Here is a 26,068-nt window from a genome sequence, read left to right on the forward strand (position 1 = left end):
GCTGGTAACCTGAGAGCTCTTGGCTGGTACCGTTGGGGTAATCACTGCTTTCAGTGTGTGTGAGATAAGGACGCATACATTCCTCACACACATGTAGAAATGTGTGAAGCGCACAGTGCATGTTGAGCAAAGCTGGAAACATGATTGTATAAAGGGTGAGCCAGTTGGAGAGAAGTTTTAACTGGGTATGCTGGCCTGTGTGTGCAAATGTGTGGGTGTGTACATGTGTGTGTGTGTGTGTGTGCAGGTGTGTGTGTGTTTGCGTGTATGTGAGAGAGAGAGAGAGAGAGAGAGAGAGAGAGAGAGGGAGAGTCTGTGTGGGTGTGTATGTGTGTGTTTGTGTGTATATGTGTGTGAGGGAGAAGGTCTGGTGTGTGTGTGTGTGTGTGTGTGTGGGTGCTCCACACCGTGTCTGGAATGTGTAAGACCTGCAGGCAGCCAGTGATTCAGTGCACTGGTTCCCCCTCTGAAGGCTGGGTGTATCCTCATCTCCGTCCCCCTTTATAAAGGACTGCAGCTCAGAGCAGCAGCCTGGAGAGGAGAGATACACTCATACTCACACGCACGCGCACACCGCAGCACGAGGGACACACGGACATCGCAGGCATGCTGTGGTGGCCCACGCTGTGGGCTGCCCTGCTGGGCCACTGGGTCAGCCACTGCTACCAGCTGGACTCCGAGGACAAAGCCACCATTGTGGAGCTGCACAACCACTTCCGCTCCCACGTGCTGCCCACCGCCACCAACATGAGGAAGATGGTAAGAGCTGGTGTGTCCGAGGCAGGTCCCAATTTTCCCATCGGTCTGCTTGCATTTAGTTTGTTTATTTTGTTTCCTTATTTAACCCTTTCTGGTCAGGCCATCTTTGGCTTTTGGCTTCTAGTTTGTGTGGCTGAATTTCTCCATGGTGTGGTTCCTTTCATTCAAAGATGGGTAATAGAGGTTTGTGTTTCTGAAGGAGCAGGTAATGCTGTGACATGAGACTCTTGCCTTCGGGACACAGACTTTAGTGAATAAATATGCTCAGAGGTACCTGGGGGTGGGTATGGGGGATTCTGGAAAAGCTTTTGATCTCAAGTACAAAGCCTTTGTAAGTCATTAATTTTATTGATGTAGTATGCCCACATCAGCGTTCCTCTGTGTTTTCAATACCCATTAACTTACGCTGAGCCTAATAATTGTTTCTGCTTAAAGCAGTTTTTTTTTATTCCCACATCTGGGACTCTGACAGCTACCTACAGGTGACCTCCCTTTCTGGTCACATGATCTGCTCGTGCTCTCGTCTGTATTGGATTGTAATCTCAGGTTCTTTGCCATGGATGGATGCTTATGCTCTTGAAGGCATCAAGTCAAAACGTTCTTCTTTTCAAAATGAGCAGAGATCTAACGACGTCTAATTAATTTATCCGTATGGGTTGCATATTTGAGAACTGCTATGACACGATCAGGAACTATGCCATAACAGAGTATAGTCCACATCAATGTCTCCGAAATCACTCTTTTTAATAGGACAGCAACTGTGTTTCTCACGCAGTTTGCTATAGCCAGTTGGTAGCTCTAACACCTGTCCCGTCGGTTTAGAGTTCTGTTCAGTCAGCAGACTTGCGGTGAGGTCTTGACGTCAGGGATCACGGCTATTGAGAATACAGTCATTCTCAGCCTATGGATTGGATCTTGGTTCCTGTCTGTCACTGCAAATCGATGCTTCCCTTATTTCTTCAGGTCGTGTTATCTAGGCATTTCCTCGTCTCTGGCAACGAAATGTCCCTATCGCGGGTATCTAAAGAATCGCAATGTCTGCTCTCTCGCTGCTCTCTCGCTGTTTTACGCTGATAAAAAGACGCAAAACTGTCAAACTATGAAATAATATCAAGTCAGCAAATTGGCAGTGCCTTTACCCAGATTGCAAACATGTACAGCCTTAACGCCTTAAGGATGATTAAAAAAAACTGTGCTTTGGAGCATTTGGACGTTTCTCAACACCTGTGACGACTATGGTTTCATAAGCGCGTTACACTAAGCTGCCACGACCAGACCAAGACAGACCAGAATTACTGCGATTTAAGAGATTCACGTCCCGTGATATTATTCCCAAGATTCGTTTCAGAGTGAAAATATGCCATGAACTGGGGCAATCCTGTCAGCAACTTTCACTGCGTAGCTCCGTTCCCTCCTCCGCGACCTGTACACTGTGTGGGATCTGGGAGTCCTTCGGAATGCGCAATTGCGCAATGTGATGGATTTGAGTGCGCTCAGTGTGTGGCTTGTTCGAGATGATGTGATGTAGTTTATTCAACGTTTTTGTTGTTGTAGTTGTCGTTGTCTGCCTACTTCATTTTGTTGTTGTTTGCTTAGTTCTCAAATTTATTATGTAGAAATTTTACCGGATCGTCTGGTCCATTCTGCTGTATTTGTTTTATTAAGGATTTAAAGAATGTCTTTGCAACAGGAAATTGAAAGCGTGCACACACCAAACAGCGCAGTTGTGTGTCTAGCGGCGCTGTGAGGGTATCGTATTTCCCCGAAGATCACCACATCTGGGTTGTCCTGGGTCAGAGCGGGGAATTTTTACTAGCCTGTCCACCGGCACTGTACGATTTGTTTAGAAAGACAGGGAGTGAACGAACTATCCGCACTACAAAAACACTAAGTTGCACAACGATCAAGCCGGGTCTGTAACCCATTACTGGTAGTGTTGTTGTTATTATTTTTTTTTTTATTATTGTTATGTACCTGGACTATCCCACGTGCACATTGGAAAGATTTCACTGTCCAGGGACATCTGGATTTAAGTATTTGATCACATGCTAAGGTATTAGGGAATTAGAAAGTACTCCTGTTTCAATGATGGCCAACAAGCATCAAGGGCTTCAGTCCAATCCCCACTTCAATATGGTCCTGCAGTACGAAGTGATTTTTATAATTCAGGACTGAACACTGGAGATACTTTTTCGATGTGTAGTTCAAGCATTTCACAAACAAGCCACACACAGATGTATAGACTAGTATTAGATGTATAGAGTAAAATTAATAGTGTATCACCTATACTGCTATTAGAATGGTACATGTAATGATAACACATTTGTAACCAATAATACCATGTCTAATAATACTGGTGATAGCAATTACTGTGAATTAAGAATGATGTGTTTGACATTTACAGTGATTGTCTATGTTATGTTGAAGGTAACGGTGGCTAGAGACTGACACTGATTTAGCACAGAGACTGAGCACACTCAGTGACCATGCCCTAGAGACTGAGTACACCCATGTGAGCAGTCCCCATCATGTATCTGTGACCCCTTGTGCTGGAGTTCTGTACTATACTACATTATAGCAGGCTAAAACACTGCATTTTGACATATCTATTCCTCATTGCCCTGATTTTGCAGCATAGTGAAATGGGGGTGGGGGGGCTCTTCTACATCTGTGTGCAAGCAAGAGAGGGCTTCACTTCATCAGGGCATTAGAGGTTTTGCCAGAGATGACACCTGAGACCCATGAGAATTTAAAGTACTTTCCCAGCACGCAGCACAGGCCAGGCCTCAGCATGCTAATTCAGACTGGCATTAAGGGTCAGAAAAGGTCACTGAATGCATACTGACTTCTGCAGTCCTTAGTTTCCATTCCATGGTTTCAGGCCACTGTAGTCAGCTGTTCCACCCCATACTTTTATCCAGCCACTCCTGCTGGCAGAGGCAACAGCAGGGTTTATGGGTAATACCCTGCACACCCCCTTTTGGTTTCTGTGGAAGTGTTGGAGGCGGTGCTGACACAGCTCACAGGGTTGCCGTGACATGCCACCACTTCAGACTGCAGCACTGATTATCACCATACAGATCACCAAGCTTGCTAATGTTCCTGCTTGCCTGCCTTAGAGATATTAAAGTACAGAACATAAATGCAAGATATGAAGCAAGCATGTTCTACTTCCATCAACCTGCCAATTTCATTAGGCTTGTTGTGACTGTGTTGTTTGTTGGTGTATTCAGGTCTCTGTGGAGGGATTAGCTGGGCTCTCCAGCACTCTGGCAGCTCTTCCCATTAAGTCCTGTGTGTGCTTTTGCCTTAGTCCACATGTCTTTTTCCTGCTGTGCCTTTCTTCTTCCATGGCTCTCTTGTGTGAGGTGAAACTGCTGCAATATTATATTGTTGGGATGGTCATTATTCATTGGCTGTTGTCAGTTCTTATTACTTGGACTCATAAAAATGTATAGGCTACTAACATACCAGTACCTGTAATTAATATGTTACTATTATATTACCATTGTTTAAGGCTATTTGAAATTTCTTTGCCAGGTTGTCTGCATTAAACAGTTAATATTACTGTTGAATGATGAGGTTGAAGTTGACCTAATTAACAAAATAAAGGTTATTGTAGAACCTGTTCTGAAACATAAGCAGTGTGTTTTGCTGGACAGAAATATTCACTTGGTATATGCTGTTCAGGACATGTTTGTAAGAATTTAATGATCTGTTCTCATAATAGCATAACTTCAGCTGGGACTAAACACTCTCCCATCATCTCTGTGCGAAATGGTAAATGGGTTCCGTATTGTGTTTGAAAGCAGAGATCGGAGATGAGATCTGTTCATGTTAGTGATCTGCCATCTGTGCCTGTGTACAGAGCCTGTACTTCTCATATTAGTTAAATCATGAAGATGATCTGCACAGGGGTGACTAGCAGTGCCACTTGTCACACAATGCTCAATGCTCATGAGTAATATACCCAGAACTCTGGTGCTTGAGCTGAAAAGACAATCAGGAAACTCAACCAATGCCTCCCTCTGCTGGTTGGTCTTCATAATTGCAAATGCCTTGAGGAAGTGCATCTCAATAGGAATTAGTCTGTACCTGACCAATGAATCAACTAGTTAAAACAAGTTAAAAATATAAACCTTTCCGAAGTAAATTGACCAACCAGTCCAGTGCGGTACATACAGGTACTACAAAAATCTTTCAGAACCAACAATTGCATATCAGAAATGTATGGTATTCTATATATTTGACATATTGTCATAGAAGTACCAGTATATTGAAGTGTTTAGGACAGGGTTATTTAACACAGTTAAATACAATGGTTCAGCAGACCTATCTGTTCCTGTTCGTGAGAGAGCATGTCTATCCACACACCATGTCAGTACTCCACCTCCTTAGCTGTGGTGTTTTTGTTTTTTTTTCCCCTGTCCATGTGCTTTTGTTTGTTTCTCCTTGTGTTCCAGCCCTGCCCCGCTCTCCGCCCTGTCTCTGCCCTCCTGATCAGTTCCACCTGCCTGCCCGCACACCTGTTTCCAGTCCCCTCATCAGCCCAGCCCTATTTCTACCCTGCTTGTTTCTGTCTTGTTTGCTAGTTTGTCTCAGTGTGTTTTTGCCTGTTTCGTCCCCGGCGGTTTCACTGATAGTTCCCATATTCAACCCTGCCTGCAACTCGACTTCGTTTCTGCCTGCCGCTTTGTCCTGTTGTCTGATCGCCTGCCTACCTGGTTCCTAACCCTGCCTGTTCCTGTTCTCTGCCCCTGAGTCTGCCCTCAGACTGCCTTCCTGGTATCGACCCTGCCCGTTTTTGATTTCGCTTGTGCCTTTCATTTTCAATAAATGGTCCTGCATTGAGGTGTGGTCTATGTAGCTGTCTGTGGCCATATATTTAGGAAAAATCTCTCTCTGCAGTCTTAGAGTAAGGTTTAGTCTCTATGCAGTTTTGCAGTAAGGTTTAGTCACTCTCTGTGCAGTCATACTGTAAGGTGTCATTTCTCCTCCTGCAGAGCTGGATGGAGTCACTCGAGACCACAGCAGCAGAATATGTCACTAAGTGTGTGTGGGACCACAACCCAAACAGGGGGGACATCGGTGAGAACCTGTTTGTCGGCACTGGGCCCTTCAACCTTACCAAGGCTGTGACTAGCTGGTATCTAGAGCACCAGGACTACACCTACCACAATAACAGCTGCAAGGAAGACAACCTCTGTGGACACTACACTCAGGTGAGCTAAGATCACTACACTCAGGTGAGCTGAGACCACTGCATTCAGTTGAGCTGAGTCCACTCTGCATTCAGGTGGGCTGAGATCACTACACTGAGGTCACTATGAGGACAATGAAGATGATGATGCCAATAAGAATGAAGAAGGATATGACAATAATGATGATGATAATGATGATGGATGCCTACTGCAGGTGGTGTGGGCAGACACTTACTTTGTGGGCTGTGCATCACATCTCTGTGAGGAAGTGGAGGGACTGCCATTCACGATGGCCACCATGCTAGTGTGTAACTACTCCCCACAGTGAGTACCAATGGTCTGTACATGGATTATATGAGTGTTGAAACATGTTATGTCTTAAGGGCATTTGTAAATAGCTGCAATGGGGCTGAATCTGAAGCTCAGTGGAACTCTGGGTAGATCTTACCCGCCCCATCCTCACTGTATCCTTGAGATCCCCACTCGGAATTCAAAGTGTGAATCTTGTGCTCAACATAGCTTCACTTTTTACACCCCAAAATGTTGATATTCTGCTTTCTGTGGTAGCTTTTGATTTTCTGTTGGCACATTGTTATGATCTGTCATTATTTTCCCAGGGTTTAGATACACCTTAGGTCTTTTGAGGTCTTCTATGAGTATGATACAGCATTTACATTTATTTACTTCGCAGGCACTTTTATCAAAAACGACATACATAGGTTATGATTTTCACATGTTATCCATTCATGCATCTGGATATTCACTGAGGCAGTGCTGGGTTATGTACCTTGCCCAACGGTACAGCAGCAGCGCCCCAGCAAGGATTCCAAGCCTCTTCCCTTCTATGCAGTCCCTATTTCATGATCATCAACGTTTCAGTGTAACCACCTCTGCACTTAAGCAAGCAGGATGGAGTTCTACAATCCACTCACGTGTAGCCAGTGGTTATTGTTCCCATGAGTTGCACAACACTTTACAGTAAAAGAAGTGCTTATTGGAGGATAGGCGCTGCACCACTGATGTCAAGTGTCAACTAACTCGCCGACATCCAATGAATATCAGGGCGCCTGAGAGTAGTGGAAGGAGGACACAGTGGCCAACATGGCTGGTTTCGAACCTGTGCAATAGAACTCGGTCTGCACACTCACGGCCAGTGCTCTCGAGTTACAGATGACGAGCCATGCAGGGGGCTGGGAGCTCTTATGTCACATGACCATGTGATAATGTGATTTCTGATGCACTTGCAGGGGCAATTATGAAGGAGAGTGGCCTTATGAGGAGGGAGAATCATGTTCAAAGTGTCCAGGGGAGGCGCCACTGTGCGAGAACCACCTCTGTGGTAAGGCAGCAACATCACTTATTTCAGCCACCTGTGTGGAAGCCCAGCGTACATGACCCCCTAAATTGGACCTCAGCAGGGGCCGTCCCATGCAGTCAGGCTCAGGTTTATCTCTGGAGGCTGTAGGCATGAGAAATCATCAATCATACAGGCTTTGCATTGCTACTGTAACACCTGACTAAAGTTATAATTTAGTTGCACCAGTAGCAATTAATCTGTAAGAAATGGATTTCAGAACACATATAGGCAGTATTCAAAATGGGCATCTAAGCAAAACAATAAACAATAACATCAAATGAATAAAAATAGCTTTGATACTTTCTTGTGGACAAGGGAAATAAATCTGGCACACTAATAGGATGCTTACTGAAGATTACAGTGAGAAATTGCTGTTGCTCAGGCACATAATGTCAGGGCAGGAATGCGAGGGCCCAAGCAACACAGAGATATTGGCACAATATAGGCCTCTCCTCACTGTCTGGCCCTATTGGCCAGCAGTGTCCTGAAAGTTATTTTTTCTGCATTTTTTCACATGCAATTGACAATGTTTGAGCAGGTCATTCAGACCACTATATTGTACGTACTGGATATATCAGCCCTGCTAGTTGTCTGTGTGCAAAAAGCCACTTGGGTTAATGCTGCTGAACCCCTTTATTTTCCTTCAGTGGCTGAGACCCCTGAAGCTTCAGAGACGCCGCATGTAAGCGAGGGGACGACAAAGAGCCCACAGCCAGGCCCAGACACCCCCACACCCTCCTACAGTGGTCCTGACACAGAACACACAACCATGGGTACAGACCAAACCATTACCACCTCAGAGGGGGAGCAGCCGCTGAGCGACACATCACCGCCCCCTGATAGTGAGGAAGAGGAGGATGATCAGATGAATGAAGGAGGGAAAGCCACCTTTTCATCCATACTGCTGGCAGCTACTGCTCTGTTGCTTTTTCTGTAGAAATACACTCCCCGCTCTTCATACACACAACTGCACATACGCGCACACGCACATACACACACATGCACTGCACATACACACATACAGGCGCGCACACATGCACATTTGCTCAAAACCACAGCTAGGCACCTGTTTTCCAGCACAAACAGCAGATCTTAAGGCTCGCCGTTCTGACTGAGTCTGAGCAGTGGAGCCACTGTTACTGATCTGCAAAGCTAGATCGTCTATTTGCTGATTTTTATGAAAACACAAAACCTTTACCTGATTGTGGCTTGGGAAAGCAGTGAATCCACACTCATGGCTAAAGCAGTAGAGCATGACATTTCTTCCCTGGAAGCTGTTTTAACAGGGCTGGTACTTCTCACAGCATGACCCTCTGACGCCACAAATATTTTATGTTTGAATTTAAATAAGAAAAGCTGAAAGCTATCATATTAGGAATATATCCATTCATAATCAATACAAAAGGGTATTGTAAATGTCTGTATATAGTGTATGAATAAAGATTATGTTGTGATACAAGTCCATGAGTCAGTGTTTTATTAGACCACAAGGTGGTGCTACAACAAACAGAAGATGTGCTCCAGCCATCTTATAGTCTGTTTGGTAAGGAGCCCAGCAGGCTAGTATTCTTAGTCTTTCATGCAGAACATTTACAGAAATGTCATGGGATATGTGTGTAGTGTTCAGGTACACACCACAGAGCCCTTACCTGCTCTGACAGTTCTTCATCGGCTTATCTAGTTCTGTATATACCACCCTACACACCCCAGATCCACACACATTAAATAAATAATCATAACATATTACAAGTACATTGCAAATCTAGAATCGTCATGTCTCAGAGATTAATGTAATTAGAAAACTGGATTATGTTATTGAGGTAAGAAGGCCCACAAAAGGCATGGTAGGATTTGAAGAGGTCTGCTGTGCTGAAAATGAACCCCATGGATCATCAGCACATCTGCTGTAGAGCTGCATCTAGAATGAAATACTGGAATGAAATGGGGAGCTATAAACTAAAAATAATAAGCAGCACTCGGATCATAAAAGCATTTGTAGACTTACCATCTCCAAAACTATGACCGAGACATGTCCTCCCACCACTCGTGAGTGATAGCGAGGGTAGCTGAGTTTTTGATGTTTACTCTACTTAACTTACTCTACTTTTATGTTTTGCTCTACTTAAAAACAACGAATTCTACCACTCACACCCATTTCTTTAGCATATTGTATTTCAGCCACAAGGTGGCAGACTTCCTCATGGAAGAATTTACCCCGCAGAGCTGAGTGTAAACAAAGTTCCTTTGATTGTGTGATTGCAGCTTAACAATCCAGGAAGTGAAATATAACAGTATATGGTGATTTCACACTTTATAAAATACGGTCAATCTCCCTGACTCTGCTTCCTCTAACAAACCAGGTATCTGCCACCATATGTACAGAAGTGCACCGATGTCAAATGGATTCAAACAAAGACATAATCTGCTGCTGCGGACCTGCCCTGCGAATTCCAGTCTTCCATTAGCGTTTCTGAATTAGTGCAATGCTGATGCAGTCAGGTGCTGCCCCTGGGGTTATAGTGGCCTCTGTTTGGCCTCAGCTGTTTAGGCACTCTGAGTACTGCTTCAGCCGTGACCCCAAACAGCTGCCATTGTAGCGTGTCTGGGTTTACTTTTACTGGCGCTACTAAAAAAAGGAATCCACAGCTTACAAACCAGTGGGGCAAATCCTCAAGGAATACAAAACAGTAGAAGAGGATAGGCTAATAGAAGAGGGTAGTGCAATAGAACAGGGTAGGGTAAAACAGCACATATGCCCCTACAAGGGATAAAGGTGAGTCTGACAGCAGTTAGGGTAATGACTTCCTCGCCAGAGGGAGCTCAGCTATTGAAAATTAAGTAGATAAAATGATAGAAAATTTTCCAGAGCTTCTAAGAATAGGGACAAGCCTTGAAATCAGGTGAGATTTATATTTTATAACACTGAAAAGGATTATTTTTCCATATAAGCTGTTGGTGCTCTTAAACAAAGAGGAGGAAAATGAGTCAAGTCAAGTTTCCTTCACTGAAATGAGAGAAATAGCCTGTTCTGAAATACATTTTAGCAGATGTTTCTTTCTTAATTTAGTTCACAGCATTGTCATTCTAGCAGAAAATGAAAAATGTTGAGGATTGAGGATTGAGGATGAGGATTTTTTTTCATGGGTTTGCTGACTCTGATCAGTGATTTACATTCATAATTTGTCCTAAAAGCAACACAATAGAAAGTTCTATTTAATTTTTTTTTTTGTCTCAGAACCTGGAAGCAAAAGGCAGCAGTGAGGGAAACTGCAGGTTCTACGTGCAGAGCATGCTGGAGTGTGTGAACGTCTCCTACAAATCTTTCGCAATTCTGTAGCCAATGTTTGTCTACGTGCATACGGAAACCAAAGTACTGCCAAGGAACTTCAGACAGTTACCCCATACCACGCTCACCCCTTGCACACACACCAGCAAAAGTCTACACAAATACGCCCTTCTGTGGTCACATGACTTTGTTTTACCCTGGCAACAAGCCCTGATTGGTCAGGTTACCGTGACATCATCTGTGTGGGCTCCAATCAGGGCGGGAGGACTGAAGAGGTTTCACAGTGCCACCAGAACTTCCTGCCTTGCAGCAGTGTACTGGAAACGAGGGGGTCACTGTGGTGACGGGCGTAGGGGGGCACTGTGCGATTGTTCCTCAGTTTAATAATAACCTGCTTTCTGGCCCATTGAAGTGGTTTCCTGCCTTTCCGTGAAAAATAACCCCGCTCCCCACACCCTGTGAGGGCAAATGTGTTTACTGTTTGAGCCATTCGGCTGGCTAATCTGCAGTCTGCCTGCCAGGACAGTTGGCTGCAGTCATAATCATTACCCTGTCCTAAACCAGATGTCCCCCCAACAGAGACTCCACAAAGTTCACACCAATATAAAACTGGTGTATAACGGGGTCAGTACGCAGACAGACAACATGCACACAGCAGAACACACGGCACATCACACAAAAAGTCTGAATTACATCAGTCCATTAGAAGCATCTGTGTTCATGAAATGTATTTTCTAAAGTCTTCTGATTCAACAATGCAGTTTTAACTGCAATTGATCCAGTGGAGAGGGGCCGCTTTAATGACAACTTTTTTTTTTTTCTCGTTTATTAAATCATTTTCTTGTCCCCGCAAAGATGGATAAAGAGGATCAGGATAAAGGATCAGGATAAAGAGCCATGTGGAATGAAACACACAATGCCCCACCACAGGCGTACACAGGAGTCATGATCTCCAGCAAGGACAGACAAGTCCCAGCCTGCTCACTCATTAACCCAGACAAAGCACAGCCAAGCACGTCCACATTACAAGACCTACATATTGCTCCTCAGGCTTGATAGAATATGTGATATTTATTTTATATTTTTATATTTTATTTATATTTTTATATTTTATTTTATATATACACACACATATTTCCCTCGTGTAAGTTTACTCAGTATTATGGGACTTGGAGAAAAATCACGTTTCCAGCTTTTGTGCGAACCCATGAGAGACAGCCCTGAACCAGAACTACAGTTCAAACATCTCCTAACTCACCATAGAGAGGAAGTCAGCCTGCGTACACAGTAAAGGAGGTGCTGAGAGTGGCATCAGTGTGGCACACACCACCCCACACAGCTCCCTTTCAAATCACAATGATCGTCAAATAAAGTCTGTCCTTTTGTCCAGAACCTGTGCAACAGTTAGCTTTTTAATTCAGTAGTCTTTCTAGATTGACTGTTGAATGTTTTAAATTGCCTTGGAATAGTGTTTTTTTTTTTGGACCCTGATTCTGATTTTCTGGGAGCCCCTGTCTTACACCATGCGGCTGTAGGGGACTGTGAAGCTGAGGACTGTGCATTCCTTCTCTTTTCATGCGGATTTGCTGCAGGCTGGTCTCTCTGTAATGGCATCCATGAGCCTTGTGTTTAACTATGTCGGTAACATAATGCTAAGAAACTGTCTTGGTCCTGAAAGGCTAAAGTTTGTCCAGTCTTACTCAGTTGACATACACTGGCCTTTTTGGAGAGTTTTTCTTTCCCCTGCCCTGTATTTACATGTTCTCCATTGTAAGGGGCGGGACACACAGGAAAACACAGACAGGAGAGATGCCTACAGAGGCCCCCAGTTGCACGGCAGGAATGGGTTAAAAAGCTTAAGCAGGTAGTCATGGATCAGCTGTGGGGTGTGTGTGGTTAGTGCAGCTGCCACACAGGGCTTGTTATGGGAGACTGTGTTTGTGTCTGTGTGTGTGGTGAGGGGAGGTTTCAAAAGTTCAGTTCATGCTTTCAGGCCAGCACCTCCCTCACCCCCACCCCTCTCTCATGCTCTCTCACTCACAGTGTTTATAGAGGGGGATGCATCCATCCAGCCAGCATTGCAGGCAGCTGCTTTGGGTTAGAATTCGGGGCCATGTGGGCTCATCGGGGACAATATGGTCTTTGTGAAGCAAAGAGCAGAGACAGGGACAGAGAGGGGGTGGAAGGACTGGTGAACAACCAATGAACCAATCATAAAATTCAGGCCTCACTCTGGTGCACCCTGACTTTGGTCTCTCCATTACAACTTTATCTGTGCAAACCAACTACATTTCTTTAAGAAATGCTCTTGTTGCTTTAGGGTATTCAAAAACCCAATCATTCACTCCCATGAAATTAAAAGGTATCATGGTAAACAGGCAGGCATTATTACACAAATAAGCTGAGAGAAATGGAATGGTTAATACATGAACACAATACACTTTCACACAGGTTTTGGTCATACTTCACAGTGTTTTGTGCATAAATTAAGCTGGATGTAAAGATGATGAGGCATAGGTACTGGCTGCATCTACTGAAATTTTCACATGAGAAACAATGAAAGGTAAAAAACAAAATCACACCACAGTTGTATCCATGAGTTTGTAAGTTTTGTAAGTTGCTCTGGATAAGAGCATCTGCTAAATGACTTCATTCAAATGTATGCGTAAATAGCATTGAATGTAATGTGAAACTGTACATGTGAACACAAGCCTAATGTTCCAGCCCTCAGGTCTGTACTGCTCATGCTGTGTCCGCTGTGCACTCACCAGGACACTGTACCAGGGCTCTGATAGCCTCCCCAGTCATAGGGCACCCCCCTCCCTCTCTCCGCACTCTCCAGGGGGGATACCCCCACTGGTGACAACCTCACTCTGGAGACAGCCTGGCTCAGGGAGACCGGGCCATTTGCTGCTTGGGGAGCCAGCAGGACACCTTTCCTCGCCTCTCAAATGCACAACTCCCACACAAACTCTCGCCTTCATTTGCTCTCGAGGGCTCTCTCCAACTTCAAAGAGAGAGGCTGCGGCTGGCAGCAGTGGAGGCAGGGAGCCATAAAGGGGGAATGGGCAACGAGCTCCTTTTGTGATTCATGCTGGGTGTAAATCACTCAGCACACTGCAGAGGATGCTGGCATTCACACCCAGCAGTTTGACTAGCACCTGAAAAGCCAGCATGAAAACAGAGGGACATAGTTGTGCTAGTCCTGAAGTGGGGAAAAAAAGTGTTTCCAAGACATGGCTCTCTGTTTGGGCCTGTTAATGTTTCTGTCACTCCATTTCCCACAGTGGTATGTTGCAGCTCGCATTTGAAGAAGATGCATGAACAGAAAGGATACATAATTTGTAGTGGTAGAAGGAATGACTCACTGGGACTTATGGGTGTAAACCTCAAATCCTCCTCAATTGCAGTCGATACTGAGAAATGCTCCTTCGAGGATCGTATGTTTCTGATTGGACGGAGGGCCTTCCAAGAGCTATATAATGTTTTCAGACAATTGTCAGGGAGGTAGCTCTGACCTGATCTGGTGCTCTATAAGTGTAAAAACATCATCATTTGAGCTCTCTCCTGATGGAAACATCAGTATACAGTCCAAGCTATTGATTGTACCAGAATAACCAGACTGCTATAGTCCAGAAAACAGCCACAACAGCATCCAAATCTAGAGTCTACGCTGCAAAATGCACTGCAATGTGCATCCAATGCCAAAACCACTGTGAGGTCCTGGGAGATCACCCCTACCACTACAGGACCTCAATGTTACTGACGACTGAGATCTAAATATTGTATGCAGTCATTAAAAATATAAATCTTTTATACAAGGTGCTGTTAATTCTTTTTTTTTTTTTGGAATTGATCTCTTCAACAAGTATTATCAAATATAACAATCATTGGTGAAGGTACACACAATAAAAGCCTGAACTGTCTGCCACCACAGGAGTGCCTTGGCAGTAATGATTTCCCTTTACCAGCAAACGTACCTTTTCAGCCTCTTTCAATGTCTAGATCACATATTGAAATGACTCCACCCATTAACAGAATGAATAGATACTTCCTTTCAAACAGCAGTGGTGTTTCTCTCTCAGTGTATGACTCTCATGCTCGACCTCACAATACATGAAATTAAAATATCAGATTTTACAAGCCACTTTGCAAGTGAAGATACATAATTATATGCTTTTCAGCAGTCAAAGCCTGTCCTTTGGGTTGTCTCAGTGCTGGTGGCCAGATGATTTACAAAATATTGCATGAGTTAAACAGAGGGTTAGTGAATGCTTGCAAATGGAGGAGGGAAAAAAAGTCTGAATTGCAAATGATCTCTCTTTTTCTCTTTGATTTGGCTTTTAAATGAGATTCAGATGGTGTAACTGCGCACACAGTGCTGGGGTCCCACTTTTTGTAAAGTTCTCTGCCCAAAAAGAAGGCCTGCCTAGATACAGGCATCAGCCAATCAGGAGCCAGTTTAGTGTATAAACAAAGTGGGGTTCAGTGCAGCAGCTGCACAGAGTAAGGGTCACCCAGACCCTTCCAAATTTCTTCAGACCCTTTAATCAGAAGATTTGTGGCTGAGGGTATGTCATTACATGCCTTAAGAGAGAAACAATGCTATCATTATGCTGCCTGAAAATTCACTCAAGGCTAATATCTTTGCTGACAGGCTGTTCCCTCAAAACAAAATAGTTCTCAGAAACACTTTATGCACAATATGTATTTATGTTTTCTTTTATAGCCTATGAGCCCCATTATGACACACATGTTAAAAAAATCATTATTTAAAAACAAGTCTTGAGCCCAGAGCAATGTATCCAAGTTAAAAAGAACAGAACTATTTAACAGATATTTCAAACAAGAGGTTTAGAGATTTCAAATATCAGACTTGTGGCACAGCTACCCATTTTAATTTGCGATTAATTTACTCATTCACATTAATTTTCATATCAGTTCATAAAAACGTGTCACTAAACTTAGAAAAGTTCAAAAGTAAAAACAACAGAGAAGCCGTTTCTTTGTCTGCTCCGGGCATCCTAACATGGTCCGTTTCTATCCCATCACCCCCCTGACAGATCCCCAATGGCTACCAGCCTCCAGCTATCAACAGCTTGTTGTGGCAAAGAGCAAACACCACTTCGAACTGTAAATATGACATGTGACAATTGGCCAGTGAAAGAGCCTGGGATTGTGGGATTGCGGAAGTAACAGAGAGGGAGCTTTAATAGTTCAGCGCAAGCCTATCTTGTGGAAAGCAGCCACCGGGATCAATGTATGTATGAGTGTGTGATGTATCCATGAGCACATCACTCTCAGGTAACAGGGAGAGAGCTTCCCCTGTGTCATCACAACAGGTGCCTTTCCCATGGCTGACCAGTGTAGTGATGTATGGACTCCCCCTCCCGCACATACAGTACATGCAGATGAATGCATTCAAATGGGTCGGTTTCACAGTCATGTTCCACACAGGAACTGGCCCCACAGTGGTCTAGTCCCTGCAATAGCATGGTTCATCCATCTCTTGTGAGATTCTTCTTCTTTTTATCATGGAAACACAGCATTGATATAGCAAGCGGCACATATACCTATACTGTAATAGCAAAATATCAGTGAACTATTCAAACACAACTGTGCAGTTGTGCAATCACAAGATAAATCATATCATCACCATAGCAGATAGAGCCACAGCCCTGCCTTCCCATGCTCCCTCAGTGTATCCCTAAACCCCACCCACCACTACACTGGGCCAGTGAGTGGTGTCTCGGGCAGTGGGACAGGGTAAAGCACTTCTCTTTAAAGGCCTGAAAAGTGTAATCAGGGATCCAGGGAGGGGAGTGGAGTGGTTATGGGGGGGGGGTCTGTTGCTCAGCTGAAAGATGCTTTTTGCTGGTGGTGTAGCACAGGGTGTGGAGGGCTATGGAGGGAGGTGGAGTAAAAGAGAGAGAAGCGAAGAGAAGGAGGAGGAGCTGGCTTGCTGCTTCATTGTCTCCTTCCACCAGAGCACCAGATGCCACTTCATGGGGGCGGAGCCAGACGAGGCTGTCCCGGCCGGTGTGCTAGGGGCCCCGCCATTCTCGTGCCTCGCCCTCCACTGGTCTGGGGGGGGGGGGGGGGGGGTGCATAGCAAACTGGGGCCTCTGAGGGTTCTTCTTCCTTTCTTATGGAAATGGCTCCATCGCCTGCCTCTCCCCTCCCTCCCCTGCCGAGTGGGACTGGGTCCTGATAAACACTGCAATAGCTTCCATGGGTACATTTATACCACACAAATCCACTCCATATAGGATTGCAGCTTTTTGTCATATATATATATGTCAACCAACGTGTTGACTAGCCCTGTCTGTTCCTCGATCTGATATGTATATCTGTGCAGGGAAACTGTGGGGACGGTTAAAGGTGTGCCACTCTCCCAAACACAAGATAAGGGGCGAATACCATGCACTTCTTCCACAATGCTGAAATGCACCACCCAAGACCCCAGCAAAATGAACCATATACTGTCCGCAGGGATGGCATTGGCAGATCATTGTATTTCTCAAGAGAAAGGACCACTGTTATCTGATAGGTGTGACCCATATGTTTATACATTTGCTATTATTCACCTGCTTAATAGATTTTCACTTTTCACAGGCAGATGCATACAGAAGCCGGGTTGCGTATGTCGCTGAAGGTTAGGACAGGAACGCACATTTGAGAACTGGAGCCTTACACTTCCCTTACCCACAATGCAATACCACACATTGTTAAAATGTGAAAGCAAATATACAGTCCTTGCAAGGGTAAATAAGCCTTTTCCTTCGTGGGACACAAGTTCTCTCCAGATACCATATCCAAAATAAAGAGCAGGTGCAGGTTCCTCTCTGTTCTTTTCCTGGCATTTTAACTGTCAAACTTTGGAGGTCTAATTGGAAAATGGAGGTCTTGGGCCTGAGCCTGTGCTAATATTTCTAACGCCATGTAGTACTCATTCCTGACAACTCACAACCCACTTGGAGACAGTCACTGTTTGTGTTTTCATTATGCCCTTGACAACAGATCTAAGATCACAGTGCCCAGCCACAATCATGACCCAAACCATTTAGAGGAGAATTTTGAATGTGACCCAGCATCCGCTGCTGGGGGCAGAAAGTGTCCATGTCAAAGCAGCCCATTACGAGGTGGCCCTCCTGTGCACACGTGTTCTGTCCTGATAACTAAGACAGACAGATAAGCAAAGCCCCCTCACCTCTCATACGCTATCTCCACTGCCAATACAGATGTCCTCCCTGCAGTCAGCGGCCAGCAGCCAGCTGTGCAGGTTCCACGAACCAGAGGGCCAGAACAGGGCCTCCATCTGCCAGCCAAAAGATGGAGTCGTGCAGTGTCTGTGAGAATGTTGCTCTACGAATGACTTTCATTCACAGAATATCCAGTCTATCCAGCGCAGCCCAGGTTTTTCGTCACATATAATCACCCTTGTGATTTTGTGTATGTGTGTGTGTGTGTTCAATTGTCTGCCTATCTGTGATGACGATGGCAGGATGGATTTCTATCAAACACTGTGAATTAATAGACTTTCAAACAAGAAGAAAAATAGTGTACTAAAACCAGCATGGTAACAACTGCTCTGGTACTCTATGCTGAGTTATTTCTCCTCAGAGAACGCTTTTACTTTTCTCCACAAAGGCTTCTGTGCCAACTGTACAACCTCCATTGCTCACCTTGGCTCTGATTCCTGCTGACTCAGAATCACCCCACTTCTCCAGTCTGTGCAGGCGTGAGACTACCCGCCAGCCAATGTACGTGACACTGATGTTCCTGTGGTTTGCAATGCCCCACCTGCACAGTCCTATAAACAGGTGACCTATTATCCTTCGACACCTGTAATGGAAAATATGCAGGGGTGACAACTTCCAGATTACCTTCTCCACTCATCTTCATGTCTAGATTTTTTCAGACCTTAAAATTTGATAAGAGAGCAAAGACATGTTACAGAAACGTTTGTTTTGTAACACAACATTCTGGGGGAGTGTGTCTTCTCCCAAAAAGGCACTGCCAATAATTAACTGCTGTGTTTGCGTCATAACACATGGGCCTGCCTTAAGACGCGACCTGACACTAGCGGCCCTGATAAGCACTCACACGAGTGACAACAGGCACGTCTGCACTGTACACAAGCCACCGAGCCAAGCTGCTGACGCCAGCACAAATGAGAGAGCAGACGTGCCCTCCACAGTTACACACGAGCTTCCCAACCAAAGCAGGGGACTGTGCAACAAGGCATGGCAGGGGAAAGCAAGCCTGGCTCAGCATATCTCACTCCTCAGGTCTCAATCCGAGGAGCCGGGACAGGCAATCCATTCTCACTCACTGCAAGACCGGAAGGAGGGGACAGAAATGTCAAAGACACAACCTGACTCAGAGCCAGAGAGTGCAGGAGGCTTTCTGAGAACACAACAGCTGAGATCGAAGAGAGGGCGGAGTGCATGACAGACACAATAACGGCAAAGTTTCCTCTGCTGTGCCTGCACCTCTGAGATCAAACAAACATGAGTGTATCAGTGAGCTTAGTCACTCACACAGGGAATATTAGTCATGCAAGTTTCAACCTTGAGCTGTTAAGGTCTGACAAATGCATACACTGCAACTTTGAGCAAATGTGGTGGTACCTATTTTCAAGACTAAAGAAAAATGAAAGGAAAAGTATACATAAATGATCATTTTGGAAGTGTTGAAAATATACAATCAGATATAAACAGTACATCTCTTTATTTAGAATGTTAAGTTTTATCAAGAGAACTTGCAATAAAAGCAGCCTCCTCATGCAAGTATGCGGGCTGTGTGTTCTTTGATCAGCTTTGGTGTATTACTGAAAAAGGATGCAATATGTCCAAGTCACCCTTTGTGTGTCTGTTCGAATGGCAAACATGCACACACACCACAATTTAATCTTTAATCTATTTTTTTCTCCATTAGGGAGGGCATTTTCTATAGGGTAAGAATATAACATCATAATCACTTATATAACATAAAGAATGTCTGAGGCAGACATTGTACTGAGGTACGTCATTTATTGCTCACTGTGCACCTGTGAAATCATTAGCTTCCTCTCCCTCATTTTACAACCTCCTGAGACAGCTGCAGATGTTAAGGATGCACAGATACTGATTCAAATGAAGTGAAACTTCGAAATTGTGACATTCGAAATTGGCCAGTTAAAATTAAGCACCTTAGAGAAAAAAAATCACAGATAAGGTACTGTGATTTACAGTAAGCCTTATCAAAATTGCATTTTTAAGTCAAAGAAACTCCTCAGATGTCAATGGGTGAATATACTGCTGTATTAACATGTCTGTATCTTGTGAAGACTTGCATCCTTTATAGATACACCACCATTCAGTGATATGCCAAAAGCCTTTTGATCCATATTTCAAAAAAAAAAAAATAGAGTCTTAGGACACACCATGGTGGCAGATGATGGTAGAAGTTGAATGTATCCATTTTAGATGTAGGCTCATCAGTCTAGAAATCTCACTTCACAGAACTCCTTAATCCAGATCAACTATCCACAAGTGCTTGATATGGGTACATCCAGGAATACTCTCTAATGTTCCTTCAAAACACATTTTCTTCATGAATGACTACCATAGTAAAACACAACGCCCACTGTTTTAAAGTCATTAAAAGGTTTATTTTTCTTAAAAACTCCTTTGTCGAGTACAAAACAGTACATGAATCTATATGTACATAAAATCCATAAAAAATTTACACTGAATGCAAATTGTGCTTCTCATAGCTTACAAATTCTACATGGCAAAAACAGTAAACAAGTTCAGCTGCTCAACAGCTCACTGAGAATGAATGCTACATACTGAGAACATCCTGCTCCAGTATACGGATACATATGTCAGTTTGGGGCCAATTAATTCACAATGACCTCACAGTTTGTTCCAACAGGCAATGGTCTCTTTGAAAAGGGAACTCCAAGCATCCAGAAAACTGTGCATCAGGATCTATGGCTATACTACTGACCCCCCCCCCCACACACACACACACACACAAACCCCACAACTACCAGACCCACTGAGGCACAAACACCCAGTTTGAAACAAACCCCATCCTGTTCTGCCTCTAAAACAGTGCTCAAGTTCTACTGTCCTGAATGCGGATACTAAGGTATAATTTGGCAGTGATTAACATTACAGCAATCGGAAGCACCACTGCTGTTGCAGTATTCTGCTTAACAGTTGAACAAGAGGCAGAACATTTCCACAAAACATGTGCAGTGAAACATTTTTGGTTTCATTCCAGGGGGAAAGAATGGGCCCAATTATTAAACAAGTAGTGCATCTATCCTTTTTTTAATAACCCATTCAATTGTCAGAGTTTAACAAGGCCACATTAAGTCTAGGTAATTGGCAGACACTGCCAAAGTATCTAACAGTAAGAAAGCTATAATGCTCTACATCTGAAGCACCACCATTGCACCTTTATATCAAATGCAAATCCATCCGAACAGAGTAACCCTTAAGAAAAATATGCAGTGTCAGGTTAGAAAAGATAAAAACGGTCCGAGTTTCATTCTGTGAGCCAGTCTTAAAGGACAGACTCACATCGTGAATGCTCAGACAGTGCAAAGACAGCAAGGGCTAGCTATCCAACATTACTTTCACCAGGTCAAATTCAAAGGCACTAAAAGAACTGAAAAGAACTTGTGGAACCGATAGTGCTTTTGTCATTTTCCCCACATATTCAAAGGTAGACAATCAGCAAAAGCTGCAAAATTAATAAATAGATATTGAAGAGAAAACAAAGATATAGCTACCAAGTTAAAAACAAAAACTAAACGGAGATGATCAGTGGCCAAAGTTTCCCCTTTCGCTGACGCACCCATTGCCTGTGTGTGATCCCAAGCTATGGGACCCACGATGAACGTGTGGCACGTTTAACTTGAGACGGTCATAAGGTAGTTCTTGGGTGGGCTTGTGCGGCCCATCAGAAAGTGATTCTTGCAGTGCAGAGAGGAGTGGCTGCTGCTGCCGGGGACGGTGTTTGCCTTGGGGACCTCGGCCTCGTACAGCACGCATATGGAGCCATCCTCGCCGATGCGATAGGACACCTCGTAAGGGTCAACCCAGAGGGTCAGCTCCCTTGGCAAGAGCTGATATAGCTGCTGGCCGTTAAGGCCGATGCGCCTGGCGACCTTGCTGATGATTGGGTCCATTTCGTGGTTTATGCGGATACAACGGTAGCCGGAGCCTTTCTGTGGCCTGTCTGGGAACCAGTGGTGTTTGTAGTGTTCTGAAAGGCAAGATTGAAACAACATTAAAATTACCCATTTTAAAGGGACGGGTGTACACAAAGTAGCCAGGTGACTACACACATTTCTCGCTCGTAATAATTTTTGAATTCATAGATAAAGTAATAGAATAGATAAACCAATTATGTAAAACAGCTAATTTTTAAAGGAAAAGCAGTTAGTTACTTAGATCCACGACACTACCTTGGGGGAAAACCCTATCAGAGCCAGCCTTAGACTACACTTGCCCTTGGAAGCTATGTTAGATAGCTAACTATAGAGTCAGGGGGGGTTAACTCATTCTAGCAATTCTAACGTTACCTTGCTAGTTAAACACATAAATAATTGCACACCTAGCTAAACGATTCACTCATCAACTCTACCACAAGGTAACCCTTTAGTACGTTTACATTATGCAGCTAATTTAGCTATCTAGTGTTAAACATTATCGAAAACATAGCCCAGTTAGTTAACTGCAAGGCTAGTAAGCACAACAGTATTTATAAGACCTTCAAAAATAAAATTAAATCTACCTGAAAGTGCTTGTTGTAGGCAGTCGCTGAATATCTGCAGTTGCTGTTCACTGAGGAAACCTCTTGTTCTCAACAGACTGGACACAAAGCCTGCTGCCGCTGCTACCTCCGGGACCATCTCAGTTTTGGTGTTGTAGCCGTGGTTCATTTTCCCCGTAAATTTATCAGAGAGCTAGCTGTCGATTAGCTAACTGATGTGCAAATGAGTTATTCAGGGTTTGCTTGGCAGCTCGATCAAAAACTGACTGCTTGCTGGCGAATCCTTCGAAGTTGATACACTCCAACTTTATGTGAATCACTTGTTGGAAGAGTTAGTTAGCAAACTAGTTAACGTCGTTAGTTTACTAACGATAAGACGATGATTCTGTTTCAGGGTCGTTTTGTTCTATCCTTCGTCCAAATGAAGAAGGTGAAGAGAGATATCCCCAAAACTGCACACTATCGAAAACCTTTGTTAGAAGGCTTAGTCGCTTGCTAGCAAGCCTGATTGTTCGTTTCCTCCCCGTGAGAGCTTTTCACCACTTTTCCATCCAGACCCTTTTTATGTAGAAGGAACACAGTCGTGACATAATCTTTCACTTCCTTGATTGATAGGTAAATATGACCAATCGGAGTCTTGCGATTCTACCAACCTTTTAACTGCGTATTGGGATTGGCTCACGGTTTGGGAAAGAGTCCAGAGAGCTCCCCAGTGTGCCTATGCAAATACTGTTCCGTTTGTCCAAATAAAGAAACTGACGTCAAAACCGCCGCGCAGCTTGACGACAGTTTGTTTTTTACCTTTCGAGAATTTGAGTTATGTACATAGAGAAAATTTGATACAGCAGATCAGTTATTATTGATACAAATCATGACACTTACACTTAACAGTACATTCACACACTAAATTATACAATTGTTGCATCCACCTAGATGAAATGGACGTGTGTGTGTGTGTGTGTGTATGTGTAGCCTACTAGATAACTATTATATATCATATTCAGGACGCTATATGTATCCTAGGTTGCAGGAGATCACCACCGAAAATAAAACTAAATCCTCGATAAAATGTACGTATTCGTCATATTTTAATGTACTGGTTTACTGGCTTAGCTAGTTGAATTGGCTACGTTGAATTCAATTAGTTACAATTAGTATACAACTGCACGTACAAAACTGATATGCCAGGATACTTTGCACGGCTTGATCTGTAGTCGCTTTATGATTGATCCCATGTTTAACTAGTTAGATTTTGCAGTTGTGTTTTAAATCTCCACATTTCTGTTTATTGCATGTTGTCACGATAGATTGGATCGACTGATATTAGTACTGGTCGTACTATAAATAATGACAGTGTAGTAAGTGTAATATTCATGATAAATAACAACGCAGCAATGGAAGCAGTGTGGGGGGGGGGGGGGGGGGGGTGAAGGAATGTGAAATCTCAAAATCTGAAAGTCAACGTTGATGTGATCATATTAAAATGATGACCACTGCGTTTATGAAAAGAACTAATAACAGTACAGTGGCTGGTATCTTCGTTTATTCGGCCTTGGATTGGTGTAATCAGTGACGAAATCTACAGGGATTTCTGTCTTCCTCCCAGATGTTTACACAAATGAAGTCGTGACCAAAACACGCCGTTAAGACTCGATTAACTAGTTCCACATATAGCTACTCGTAAATTCAATGCTTAAACGAACCATCAGTGGTAATATATTGGTAATAAATCTGATTACTTGCGTTTTAAAGTGTTGCTCTCTACTCTCTGTTGCACTATACTGTACATCAAAGTACATAATGCGGATTTCCCACAAATAATAAATCGGCCCACAAAGGATCGCGGAACTGTTCCGGTCGCAGTTGCTATGGTTTCACTCACTGCTGACTGCTAGGATTTTCTCACTCGAGGGCCTCCACTCCCTCTTCCTGTGGAAAAACACGACTCCTCGCATCGGTGACGTGCAAGACGTGTAGAGAGGACGCAACGTCACCAGCGCAGAAGCACATTCCATTTAAGGTTCACGCTGAACCAACATGAACGAATCAACGCCACGACTGACGAAATACGCTGGCATGGTGCCTGGAGGAGTAAATGCTTTACCGAGAACGTTGGTAGAGCGAAAAATAGCATTCATAACAGTGGGAGAGCTATCAGAGCCAGAATGAATGGAAAAGAATTCAGCAAACAGAGGAGCTACATTTGAGCTCTCCCCGACCACGCAGTTCGCGGTGGTAAACCACATTCTTTGCTCGAGGACAGAGTTAATTAACTAACCAGCCATTTACATTTGATGAGTGTGGCTCAAATGAAGCAATTAGGCTGTAACTTTCTGCTCAGTTTATACATTTTATTTCACTTTAAAAGTGAAATCGCAAACATAGAATGATGGCTGTTGCAGTTTCACCATTTAGGCTACATCTCAGTCTCTGCGGACTCGGGAGTTAAATATCGAGGTGAAGGTGATATGAATTTAAAAGGAGGTGTTAGTGCAGGAAGAAAGGAAATTTCGATTTAGGAAACCGTCGTCTACCAGTCTGTTGTTTATCCGCCTTTTATCCTCACAGCTGGTGTGGAGTAGCACCTGTTTAACAATCACCATGCCATAAACCTCTCGCCACTTTAGACCACTTCATTTGTTGACAAAATCCTTGTAGCATTCGATTTGACATCATTGGCAAGTGCTTCCGATGGACATTGTGGTAATTATCCGGCCTGTGATAATACCATTTAACAAGAAGATGACTGTCGAAAAAGTAGTGGTGTATCCATCATCACGTGATCCCTGTACCTGATTTTTCATATGGGTGCTTATGGGCAGACGTTTTTTTAATACATCCAGAATAAGCAGAGTATAACGTGATGAACTGTATTTTCCCATATGCAAGCTCCTCCGAGTCGTTTTGAAACCGTTCGATAATATCTTTGTGAGTAGGAGCGACTGTCTTAAAGGTACATCGAGTTTACAGCCTTGTAGATAGCAACACACCTGGACTCGTTTTACAGGTTGGGTAAATGTGTATTTGCAAGTATCTATATTTGTGGAATGAGCTTGGCGTACATGTAGAGACACGTATTCCACGCCAGACATGTAAAGCTGCAGCTTCTGCCCGTGCGTTGTTCATTAACGCCTTTTTCACAAATTTCACTTTAATGTTTCCTAAGTGCACGCAAACGACATATAAACCCGCGTGGAGGCTTGTGTCCTGAAACATACGTAACCAGGCATCCATGCACTGCATTTGCAAAAACGGGTGTACAGGCAGAACTGTGCCTGTACATACAGAACAGCCAGTGACATTTAAAAACAGTGCAAATTGTGATTGTTAAACCTTTAAGGTGTGTGCTATAAATTTGCTTGTCGGACACCACTACACTTTTATGGGCACAGCGCTGGACTATGTAACTGTTTTTCATATAGGCGTAGCGCTGGAATAACCCTGACCGGACTGCATGCTAGATAAGCGTGTTATGGCCATGTGCGCAATATCAGAAAGCCCCGTGGAGGTGGGGTCAGTGGGGTCATGTTGGAATTGCTGTCACGCTATTTTGTGATCCACTGGTCCAGTAATACAGAGAATGGTCTCTAGGTTGTGCGTAGGCCTCAGGCCACAGCACTTTTTATAGAATGCGAGGAAAGTGAAAAAAAAAACTCGCAGGGCAGATTGAGACTTCATGCCTACACACGG

The 26,068-nt window shown here is 43.9% G+C and overlaps 2 protein-coding genes across 2 annotated transcripts; one reads left to right on the forward strand and one right to left on the reverse strand.

Annotated features, from left to right (window-relative positions):
- Window positions 1–469: 469 nt before the first annotated feature.
- LOC118781268 (peptidase inhibitor 16-like) lies at window positions 470–8,635 on the forward strand. Its single transcript, XM_036534224.1, has 5 exons — window positions 470–759; window positions 5,763–5,981; window positions 6,175–6,284; window positions 7,208–7,299; window positions 7,965–8,635. The coding sequence occupies exons 1-5, from the start codon at window positions 607–609 to the stop codon at window positions 8,252–8,254; spliced, it is 864 nt and encodes a 287-aa protein (XP_036390117.1). The 5' UTR covers window positions 470–606; the 3' UTR covers window positions 8,255–8,635.
- Window positions 8,636–20,236: 11,601 nt separating this feature from the next.
- On the reverse strand, window positions 20,237–22,919 carry LOC118781238 (protein BTG2-like). Its single transcript, XM_036534185.1, has 2 exons — window positions 22,400–22,919; window positions 20,237–21,868 (listed from the first exon to the last, which is right to left on the reverse strand). The coding sequence occupies exons 1-2, from the start codon at window positions 22,545–22,547 to the stop codon at window positions 21,513–21,515; spliced, it is 504 nt and encodes a 167-aa protein (XP_036390078.1). The 5' UTR covers window positions 22,548–22,919; the 3' UTR covers window positions 20,237–21,512.
- Window positions 22,920–26,068: the final 3,149 nt, after the last annotated feature.

The sequence above is a fragment of the Megalops cyprinoides genome, chromosome 7, assembly GCF_013368585.1.
Source record: "Megalops cyprinoides isolate fMegCyp1 chromosome 7, fMegCyp1.pri, whole genome shotgun sequence".
In the NCBI taxonomy this organism is placed as follows: domain Eukaryota; kingdom Metazoa; phylum Chordata; class Actinopteri; order Elopiformes; family Megalopidae; genus Megalops; species Megalops cyprinoides.

What these genes read in the sequence shown, in the direction of transcription:
- LOC118781268 (XM_036534224.1), top strand. Translation starts at nt 607, where the DNA reads ATGCTGTGGTGGCCCACGCTGTGGGCTGCCCTGCTGGGCCACTGGGTC. An exon ending in TCTGTGGACACTACACTCAG is followed by an intron (nt 5,982 to 6,174) that starts GTGAGCTAAGAT and finishes TGCCTACTGCAG; the next exon opens with GTGGTGTGGGCAGACACTTA. An exon ending in GTGCGAGAACCACCTCTGTG is followed by an intron (nt 7,300 to 7,964) that starts GTAAGGCAGCAA and finishes ATTTTCCTTCAG; the next exon opens with TGGCTGAGACCCCTGAAGCT.
- LOC118781238 (XM_036534185.1), bottom strand. Translation starts at nt 22,547, where the DNA reads ATGAACCACGGCTACAACACCAAAACTGAGATGGTCCCGGAGGTAGCA. An exon ending in CCTACAACAAGCACTTTCAG is followed by an intron (nt 21,869 to 22,399) that starts GTAGATTTAATT and finishes CTTGCCTTTCAG; the next exon opens with AACACTACAAACACCACTGG.